This window comes from Leptodactylus fuscus, chromosome 1, assembly GCF_031893055.1.
Source record: "Leptodactylus fuscus isolate aLepFus1 chromosome 1, aLepFus1.hap2, whole genome shotgun sequence".
NCBI classification, from domain to species: domain Eukaryota; kingdom Metazoa; phylum Chordata; class Amphibia; order Anura; family Leptodactylidae; genus Leptodactylus; species Leptodactylus fuscus.
The window spans coordinates 307,594,444-307,605,520 of record NC_134265.1 but is presented as its reverse complement, the minus strand read 5'-3'; the positions used below and the strand labels follow the sequence as shown (position 1 = coordinate 307,605,520).

The 11,077-nt window shown below is 40.6% G+C and overlaps 1 protein-coding gene across 1 annotated transcript; it reads right to left on the bottom strand.

Moving 5' to 3' along the window:
• Positions 1-1,038: 1,038 nt before the first annotated feature.
• On the bottom strand, positions 1,039-1,713 carry LOC142184004 (large ribosomal subunit protein eL19-like). The gene has a single exon (XM_075258795.1). It carries the CDS (start codon positions 1,691-1,693, stop codon positions 1,100-1,102), a length of 594 nt encoding a protein of 197 aa, XP_075114896.1. The 5' UTR covers positions 1,694-1,713; the 3' UTR covers positions 1,039-1,099.
• Between the last annotated feature and the right edge of the window lie 9,364 nt (positions 1,714-11,077).

Genomic DNA, 11,077 nt, shown 5'->3' with positions numbered 1-11,077 from the left:
AATGTAAAAAAAAAATGCATTTAATTTACATTAATCCAACCGTACGCCTTCAGTTCAGGAAATGTTCTCTGGACAAATGCAGACATGTCAAAACCAGCAGTGGATAGAACAGTGTGTACTTATCTAACACAGATAAATGCCATTAGCACAACAGTATTTTCTGTATTGTAAATGTTTTGCTGTTTCTTTGTCTGACAGCAATTTATTGCTTTCCTGAAAAACACTTTAGTGATATTGAAGGGTTCATGCTTTTAATGGCAATTTTCAAATAGCATTTTGTCAAAAGCAATACTTGTAAACTTAAATATAGCATTACCATACATGCATGAGACACACAGCTCAGGGACTGAACAGTGCTCTAGAAATGCGAGACTGGAGACTGTGGGCAAAGGTTCTTGTGTCCTGAAAGAACCCTTAAGAGTCACATAAAAAGATGTGTACTAAATGCTGCAATGGGGTTCATATGATAATGCAAAAAAACTGTACGTGTTTAGGTAGATAAGGATCAGACAGTTGCATTTTTATTGCCCAATCCTGTTGCTCTCTGGAAGATAACGTGTTTACCAGCAGCTTCCTATCCTCATATCATTTAAGACACATGCACCACTCAGCCAAGCAGACTGTTTACTGTATGTGTGCATGGTAAATTTGGGCTAATGTTTGGCCAATATCCATCTTATGTTTATCGCTTACTTAAAGATAACCTTTCATCACCTTAAACAAGTTCAGAATTTTATATCAATTAATAGTTACTGCTCCACTGATTCTGGCACAGTTGAAATGTTTTCTCTAGCTGCACCATTCTCGATCAATCATTGTTGTTATCTTTGGTACCTGATATGCTATTTAGTCTCTGTACTGTCAGGAGGGCGGTGTCAGGCACGAGCAGACAAGGGGTGTGACTCTGAGCCCTGACACTGGCTGCCTCTGATTGGACCTTTGAATCAAACCCCCTGCCTGACACCACCCTTCTGACATTACTGAGCTCAACTAGCAGCACATCAGGTACAAAAATTAACTGCACTTATTGTTTGGGAATAGGATGTTTATTGAGCTTGCACAGGGCAGTACTCTATATACACGTCATGGGGTACACTATTTATTTCTTGCTGGACTCCTCTTCCTTTGAGAGTGTCTTGATTATCTCCTCTTTCTTGGCCTGAAGTCTTTCCTCACGGCGCTTCCTTGCCTCCTTTGTCTTGGATCTGCGAGCTTCTGCCTGGTCAGCCAACAGCTTCTTGCGAGCTTTGTCTGCCTTCAGTTTGTGGATGTGCTCCATGAGAATACGCTTGTTCTTAAACACGTTACCCTTGACCTTCAAGTACAGGCTGTGGTACATATGCCTGTTGATCTTCTTGGACTCACGATAACGACGGAGCAGGTGGCGAAGAATTCTCATCCTCCTCATCCAGGACACCTTCTCGGGCATACGAGCATTGGCAGTACCCTTTCTCTTACCAATGCCCATATGTCTGCCCTTCCTGCGTGCAAGAGTGTTCTTACGGCAACGGGCACGAGAGTGGACAGTCACTGGTTTACGGATAATCAAACCATCCTTAACCAGCTTCCTGATTTGCTGGCGGGAGTTGGCATTGGCAATCTCATTGGTTTCATTTGGATCCAGCCATACTTTCTTCTTGCCGCAGCGCAGCACGCTGGAGGCGAGCCTCTTTTGAAGTCTGAGCATACTCATGGCGGCTGCTCTGCTCCAGCTCAGAATAGTGAGGGCTACAGAAAAAAATCCAACTGGGCAGGAATCAGTGAATTGATACCTATTAAAAGATGCAACAAGCTTGAATTAGTGGAGGAGCCAGGTGCCTGTAACTATTTACCTTCTGGCTTTGTTACCTGATTCTTTGTGTATCACTGCTTCATTCTGATCTCCAACAAACTGACCCTTTGGCTTTGCCACAAGAAAACCTCTTATCTCTTGATTCTGGCCGTGATGTGATCTGTAGGAAACCAAGCCTTTGGCTTGTTAATGGAAAACCACTTGTCTCCTGGCTCGAGCACTTCCTCTTGAGCTGACTACAACCTAGAAATTACCCTCCTGATTCATCCTCCTGATCCTAATTGGCCTTGTAAGTTAATGGTAGATTCTGATTATGTTTTAAGATAGTGGAGCGTCTATTTCTTGTATGGTTTGTGGTGGTTACAACTTGAACCCCAATTTTTTTAATTTTTTTTGTAGATTGTGAGCCCCATATTGGGATCACAATTAGAGATGAGCGAATACCATTCGATCGAGTAGGTATTTGATCGAATATTACGGTATTCGACATATTCTATTTCAATCGAATACCATGCGGTAAACGCAGTAAAAATTTGTATCCCCTCCCACCTTCCCTGGTGCTTTTTTTGCACCAATAACTGTGCATGGAAGGTGGGACAGGAAGCTGGAAAACGTAGGCATCGAAAAAAATAGGAAAAAGTCATTGGCTGGCAAAATCAGGTGACATCGGATTTATAAGAATAGTGGCAGCCATATTTGCGTCAGATGCGGTTTGGTGAGATAGGGAGAGACATTGTGCTGAGGGTGAGAGAGTTTAGCTACTGCTAGGCAGGAAAAATTCAATCAACTGCTCTTTTCAGAGCTACACTTAAGGAACAGTCTATATACACTCAACCTGCCAAAACTTCACAAAAGCCCTTTTTAGGGCTCAAATTCATTACAAGTGTCCCATAGGGGTGAGAATAAAGCTTCATACTATCACCTGTACACAACTGACAATGCGTCAGGGTAGCACAAAGGGACGGGGACGTGGAAATCCAGCTGGGGATCCAGGCTGCAGTAGCTCAACTGCGAATCCAATTAACTACTGGAGAGGGGCAGCCAGCAGTGCTACAACATCAAGCAGGGTGCAGGGTACTCTGCTGACGAGGTCCGAGCACCAGGAACTGATGTTACAGTGGATAGCAGATATTGTGGACCCACAACAAGCATGTTCCGTCAACAGTACTGACGAGAAACACAGTTCCATGTGGCTGTGCCAGCTCACAAGCTCCTCATCCTCCTCCTCCTCCCCTTCCCCCTCCAACACCACCACCATCACCATTAAAAAATAATTAAAATAATCCCACTAAAGATTTAGAGCAAATAATGTTTTAGGGCTCGCCCCAAGGGTCTTACAAATAATGTTTTAGGGCTCGCCCCAAGGGCCTGAAAAATAATTTTTTAGGGCTCACCCCAAGCGCCTGAAAAATTATTTTTAGGGCTCACCCCAAGGGCCTGACAAATAATGTTTTAGGGCTCACCCCAAGGGCCTTACAAATAATTTTTTAGGGCTCGCCCCAAGGGCCTGAAAAATTATTTTTTAGGGCTCACCCCAAGGGCCTGACAAATAATGTTTTAGGGCTCGCCCCAAGGGCCTGAAAAATAATGTTTTAGGGCTCACCCTAAGGGCCTGAAAATTTAAGTTTTAGAGCTCACCCCAAGGACCTGAAAATTAATGTTTTAGAGCTCACCCCAAGGGCCTGACAAATAATGTTTTAGGGCTCGCCCCGAGGGCCTGAAAAATAATGTTTTAGGGCTCACCCTAAGGGCCTGAAAATTAAAGTTTTAGAGCTCACCCCAAGGGCCTGAAAATTAATGTTTTAGGGCTCACCCCAAGGGCCTGAAAATTAATGTTTTAGGGCTCATCCCAAGGGCCCGAAAACTAATTTTTTAGGGCCAAAAACTAAAACTCTGCTGGTTAAAGGCTCAATTTACCCAAAGGGCCTAAAACACTGCTGGTTAAAGGCTCAACTCACCCCAAGGGCCAAACACATTGCTGGCACAAGGCTCAACTCACGACAAAGGGCCAAAAACTAAAACTCTGCTGGTACAAGGCTCAATTCACCCAAAGGGCCAAAATTTTAAACTCTGCTGCTACAAGGCTCAACTCACCTCAAGGGCCAAAAACTCTGCTAGTAAAAGGCTCAATTCACCCGAAGGGCCAAAATCTAAAACTCTGCTGCTACAAGGCTCAATTCACCCAAAGGGCCAACAACTCTGCTGCTAGAAGGCTCAACTCACCTCAAGGGCCTAAAACTCTGCTACTAAAAGGCTCAACTCACTTCAAGGGCCTAAAACTCTGCTGGCACAAGGCTCAACTCACTTTAAGGGCCTAATACTCTGCTGGTGCAAGGCTCAACTGACTTCAAGGGCCTAATACTGTGCTGGTGCAAGGCTCAACTCACCCCAAGAGCCTGAAGATAAGTTTTGGAGGGCTTAACCCAAGGGCCTGAGAAAGTAAATTTTTGTATGGCTCAGCCTAAGGGCCTCTAACTTAATTTGGAAGAGCTCACGTGAAGGGCCAAAAAAGTAATTTTTGGAGGTCTCACCACATCACACACACATACACAATGACAGTTAAGGGTGGGGGCTGTTGGATTTCCCATTGCCTATGCCATCTGTGGTAGTCATGAGCAATGTGATTTAAAGGGGTGCATGCTAATCTTTATTTAGTTTAAAATTTGGCTTTCTGTCTATACTAATGTAGAGGAAAGAAGGTTTCCAAGTATTTTTCCACTTTCCTTATTGAGTTTGGATTGTCTAGTTGATAGGCTGTGATAGTGGGGTGATACTGGGACTTGGGCATGTTAGATTAACCCAGGCGTGCTTCCCCTGCTGTCCCAGTTGCATTGGCATCATTTCCTGGGGAGTCATTGTGGACTTGGTGACTCTCCTTAGTCGAATTGTGGTTTCCCCTGAAACGAGCATTTTTTCCCCATAGACTATAATGGGCTTCGATATTCGGTCAAATAGTCGAATATTGAGGGGCTACTCGAAACAAATATCAATTATTTTACTACTTGCTCATCTCTAATCACAATGTACATTTTTTTCCTATCAGTATGTCTTTGTAGAATGGGAGGAAATCCACGCAAACACAGAGAGAACATACAAACTCCTTGCAGATGTAGTTCCTGGCAGGATTCGAACTCAAGACTCCAGCGCTGCAAGGCTACAGTGCTAACCACTGAGCCACTGTGTGGCCCGATCCCCAAATTCAGCAAAGTACATCTGGCCTTGTGGCTGGCACTGGTGATGGAGTTTGGGTTTCTAGGCCAATCTCTCAATGCAGTATTGGAGTTAAACATCTTGTTCTACTGCTCTCTGTTATCTTCCCGATCCTGCTATTTTCTAATATTTGTTCCAGGAACATATGTACTGCTGTATTATTGTAAAATAATTCTTATGATTATGGTATACTTTACAAGCTGTTATTTTTATATCAATGTTTTTGCTTTCAGTAGTTTAAACTATAAAAGGATGATTGCATGTAAAATTGCATTTGAGCTGAATAAATAATTTACATGTTGAATTTTTTATCATTGAATAAAACCAAGCTATATGTATTTAAATTTCTTAGAAATGGATGAATGCGGTAAGACGCCTATAAGAGGGTAACTGTCTTACAGCCAACAAGTGTATTCCAAGCCATTGGAAAAAGCTATAATGAGAATTATATGACAGCTTGTTATTATGAGAAACTTTTATGTCTCTCTTCAGCGAGTTTACAGACAGCTCCACTAAAGAAAGACTTTGATTTTCTTATAGTCTTACATTGTGTTTGTGCAAACACAGCTGCAATCTCTATAAAACTCTCATGTTAAACAAAGGCATTCCGCCTCATTTAACCAGTGTGCTTGACCCATCGTGTGCTAAAGAAATGTCTTACTGCTGCTGAAAATAAAATGGATATTCTTGTACTGTATCAAATGTTACAATCCATCCTTATAAATTTTTCAATACACATAGCTCTATGTTTGTTTTCTCACCTGATCCCTATACCTCCCTATGTAACTGGAGAGATTTCTACATGACAGGCATCATTTGCTAGCCTTTCCCAATTCCATAGTCATTTTGTAAAAACGCAAATACTTAAAAATTGTTAATTCATTTAACATTAATTTTAGAATGCAGATGGAGCCCCCACTGTCTGGTGTCCAATGCCTTAACTCTCATGGTAAAAAAAAAAAAAAAAGCTTTCTTGTATCTTATTTTTCTGAAAAAGTCTTACATGAAAAACTTTCTTTTTTTTTTTTTTCTTTTTTTTTTTTTTTACAAAAGTGTATAGACATAATGGAAAAAGCTCCGGCCATGTTGGTTACATTAGAGGGGGCCCTGTCTGTGTCCTCACTATATCATTGTAAAAGTTAGTCCATTAAGGCTGTTTTCACACTGTGTTGTTACATTTCCCGATGTAAACCTCAGTCTTGTGTGTAATGGATGTAATGTATTTAGCACCCCTAGATGCCTGTTTAACATATATCACCTGACTCTTGCCCTTTTTTAGTATAATGGGAGCCTATAAGTACATTTAATGTAAGCACTGCAATATAACAAATATAGCAATAAAAATATAGCAATAATGAAATGTGAAATTATTGTAATTTTTATAAGTTTTAGGCCATAAATATGAAAAAAAATTCCAATTTTTTTTTTTTTTTTTTTTAAGTCATTTATGGTTCACAATAAATAACCTTTTTTTGGTTGAATGCCATCCCCACAGTGCGAGAAAATACTTGCTGGGGACACTCTGTGATTTACAGAACTTCACTGTTTTAGAAATTGCAGCATGTCAATTATACCTATAAAAACACAGGTTGTTTCCCTATAGGTGTAATGGAAGCAGAAAGTTTCAGAGGAAATCTGTGTGGACTTTATCTTAACCTTATAATGCATTAGCATATTTCTGTAGTCAAATACATTTTCATTGTATCATTATGTTGCGTTTGGTAGGACAACATTAAAAGAACCCTAACAGCAGCCCTGGAGTCCTTTCTGCAGATCCCATCCATTAAAACAGAAGCAACATTAAATTCTTGTCCTCTGACAGTATGAAACCTGTTCAACATACCCTTCTGAAATACAATTCCACAGATACCAATGTATACTGTATATATATATTGGCTTGAAACAGGCTCTTGGAGCTGAAACATCGCAGTATGGGGCAATAAACCTCCTTCACTCTTTTTCACAAGCTTTCTGGTGTGCCGCCTGCTTTTTTGGAGTTATATTGAACGGGACAAATCCTTTCCCATTGGTGAGCACCCTATGCTCCTACTGGTGCGGTCATATATTTATTTTGCCTATATATATATATATATATATATATATATATATCCCATGTTGTTTAGGCTGGATTCACAAGGGGTGAATATACTGTTGAATTTCAATCATCAAAGTCTAGCAGCATGGTTTCTAATGGGGCAATGTTTTACAAATTGTAGTATTTTTGTGATAGTTCACCTGATCGGAATTACCACGTGTCTTCCACTGCTTTCAACCTTTGTGTGTAAGCCACATTTGACCTGAGTCTTCACTTACTGTTGATTTTTAGAAACATTTCACATGCTTTATTATTTAAGAATGTGTTTTCTGAATATTTTCTTTTTTAATAAGTACTGACATCACAAAAAGACCAAATATTCAACTAAATTTATCAAATGGTAAGCCTATTATAGTAATTCCTTTTTACTTTTTATTTATCTTAGGGTAGACTTGCGTTTATGCCAGACATATTAGAACTCATTTACTGTTATTTGAAATAAATCTACTGCATTTTTCTTTCAAGCTTCTAATATTCCTTCAGTAAAAAAATATCTTCAGACATTGCTTCTGATCTTATCTTTAACTTATTTCTGATTATGCCCACTTGTTTAGATTCTACATGCAACGAGTAGAAGAAAAAAAGACTGATACTTTGCCACACACATTGAGTAAAATAACTAACACCCCTGGGTAGAATGACATAGTTAACCCACAGATACTGAGGTGTAAGCTACACCAGCATTTGAGAGTTAGGCCGGTTTCAGACAACTGTGCTGCAACTGACCTACCCTGAATTAAAAGCACGGGCTGCACATGGGGGGCACAGGATGTCCCTTATGCTGCCTTTGTACGCTCTGTGCTTCTGCGTCTCCTTTCGTTAAATGGATAGAAGCCACGGAAGCATGGGAGGCAAATTAGGAAAGGAATAGGACCTGTTCTACCTGATGTGGCCCAGACTATCAAAATTTATGGTCACGATTACAGACCCATAGAAAAGAATGTGTACTTACCGTGAAATACACGGATAACACATTGTCGCATACCACAGTCATCTGCAAGGAGCCTTAGTCAGAGGTTCCCTCTAACTCCAGTTCAGCCACTTTTATATAATACATACAATAATATGGTTCTCAGTTCTCAACTGTACTCTCACATTAGCATTCCGGTTTATACCTTGCTAGGACATCAGAAATGGGAAGATGGAGCAGTTCTGCTCGCCTCATCCTCTGCTCCTTCTCTCTGATGTCCCAGCCAGACAGCGTCGCACCTCCCATGAGGTGACCTGAAGTGACCGCTTCAGGCAGCACTATGCCAGTGCCCCGGGGAGGGCGGCATTTTTGCTTACCTAAGCCAGTCCAGGACAAGCTGTCCTGGACTGGCTTAGCGTCTCCGTCACCGAGCGGTGGATTGAAGAGGCCCTGTGGACGCAGCGTTGCTCCAGCAACCTCCCCTCACGCTCAGGCAGAGAGCAGGTCCTCTCCCTGCCTGCTCTCTGCCTGCTAACGCCGCTCCGCCACGCCCCCTTCGCTCCACCCCGCCCCCTCCGCTCCGCCCCCTCTTCCGGGGGGGGGGGGCTTTCTGTCGTCCGCCTCGGGCGGCAAAAAGTTAGGTTCACCCCTGCAGCCAGATGATCAATGATAATGCGGTGCTGCTGCCACCCTGAACTAAGATCCAGGTTGCCCACAAAAATCAGCTCCTTATTCAAATTCCTGTGTCTAGCCCTGTGACCCATCAACCATATCACCAGTATGCCATAATATATTCCCTAAAGGGGATTTCATATTTTGTTATAACTTTGTACAGGACGAGGATACAATTTTATGTTCTAATTCTTATTTTACACAAGATGAATTTTGTTTTATGGACTTTGCCAAAAGTTTTCCATGTCATTTACAGTATTACTACCCTCAGGTGGGACAGATATTGTGACAGTTATATGCTGGAAATATATGTTTCTATTTTGATTTATTGAATTGATTTTTAATTACTCTTTTAATATACTCGTCTCCCCTACTTAAGATATAAAGTACAAGGTGCATATTTTTTAAGTCAATTTGCAACAGCTTTTTCAAGCCAGTGAACTTGAAAATTAGGTTGTAGTCATAGAACAAAATAAATTACTTTTATAATTACAACTGAGAGGTCTTACTCCACAAGGATTCATTTTCCAGCAATGATTAGGAAACTATATGGAAACATGGCGCAACTTTGTGTTTCGGAGTGGAAACAAATATGCTGACTTTGGACTTTTTCCTTCTAAGAATGTAACTTGGTTTGATTCTGAATGACGTTGATTCTAATAACCTTCTAAGAATGTAACCTACATTGAATCTGATACATGTCGATTCTTATGCTAAGTTTAGTCAAAAAGATTACCGCTTTTATACTTCTAATTATAAATTCTGACTTAGATAAGGTGTTATAATTATTTTAAGGATTTCATATAATGCACGTCTAGAATATCAGTTGTTAAGGTTGTAATCAAAAAATTGCACAGTACTCCAAAATTATAAAGCACAATGTGGATCTTTAGTCTGAAAGTGATGTTTTGGTCCACCAAGAAATTTAGAGCAAGGATAAAGTGATACAATGCAGATATATATCGGGATGCAATCCTCATTACATAATCAACTGCCGTAATTGCCTAAATAATCAATGCAATGAAGTAATCTATAAAATGTGAACAATGCTTCATACTACACAATCAATATATAAATCAAATGTAATTAATAAAAATGGATAGAAATAGTCATTTCATGTAAATAATTGTAAAAATGCAGAATTACATCATCAGACATAAATAATAATAAAATCAGGAAGTGACTCACGTTACAAAAAATGGCAAATAATAGAATGGGAATTTACTGGTCTATCAAGTCAAGTATTTTCTAGTTAAGGTACATAATCAATGTGCATAATATCTATAAGGATAAAGGATACTATGTCTCATTAATAAGATATCACCGTGAGTCAGTACAGGGACTTATTAGGGCAAGCATTCCCTGCTATGAATTCTGGGTAAGTAATATGCAAATAAGACTTCCTTTGTAGAAGAGAGGAATATGCTCTAGCACAACCTTTTAGAAGGTAGTTCTCTTCAGATTGTTTTTCATAGTTTTTCATACAAACTAATTGCATAATCTGGGAATAAACAAACTAGAGAAAAAAAATGTTTTTTGGTTGGTGCACCCCCAATAGTTCCAAGGAGCAAACAAAATATATTAAAGTGCACTAAAACTCAACTTTTATTAATTTATTTTAAAAGTTCAGAATGGCATAATAAACTACCGTCCATATAAAGGGGATATTGAAACAGCAGTAGAGTAGGGTAATATTCTAATGGCTGTATTAAATACTGTGTCTACCTGCAGATGCAGCTCAGTCTTTTAGTCAATTTCCTTCAATACAATTCTCACCCTCCGTGCATGAGACAGCAGGACTAGTACCAGAACCTAGGGGGCACTAAAATCTCCTCTATTGTCAATAAGAGATTAAGAACAATAAGCCCACCCTAATTCCAATGTTTGCTAGTACTTATGTTTGCTAGTATTTGACTAGCTAGGGAAGACCACAAGCATACATCTGGTAATTACCAGTTACACACAGCCAAAGTATCTATAGGGTTAAATTTTCCCCATTGATTTAACCTACTCCACACACACTCACACACACACACACACACACACACACACACGACTCAGATGGTATACATATAAGGGCTCGTTCACATCTGCGGCCCGGCACTCCGTACTTAGGTTTCTGTTTCCTGCCTAAAACACAGGCAGGATACGGACACTTGCAGGAGTCTCTCTCACCCATTCATTTGAATGGGTGAGAGAGATGTCCGGCCGTGTGCGGCGGTGAGCGTTTTAGGCTCTCCGCCGCGAAACCGGGTTTTATAATCCGGACACAGAGTCGGACATGCAGTACTTTGTGTCCGGATAAAAAAATCCGGTTTCGCGGCGGAGAGCCTAAAACGCTCACCGCCGCGCACGGCCGGACCCGGTCTATGGTTTCCGTCTTCTGGCATGCAGAAGA

What these genes read in the sequence shown, in the direction of transcription:
- LOC142184004 (XM_075258795.1), bottom strand. Translation starts at nt 1,693, where the DNA reads ATGAGTATGCTCAGACTTCAAAAGAGGCTCGCCTCCAGCGTGCTGCGC.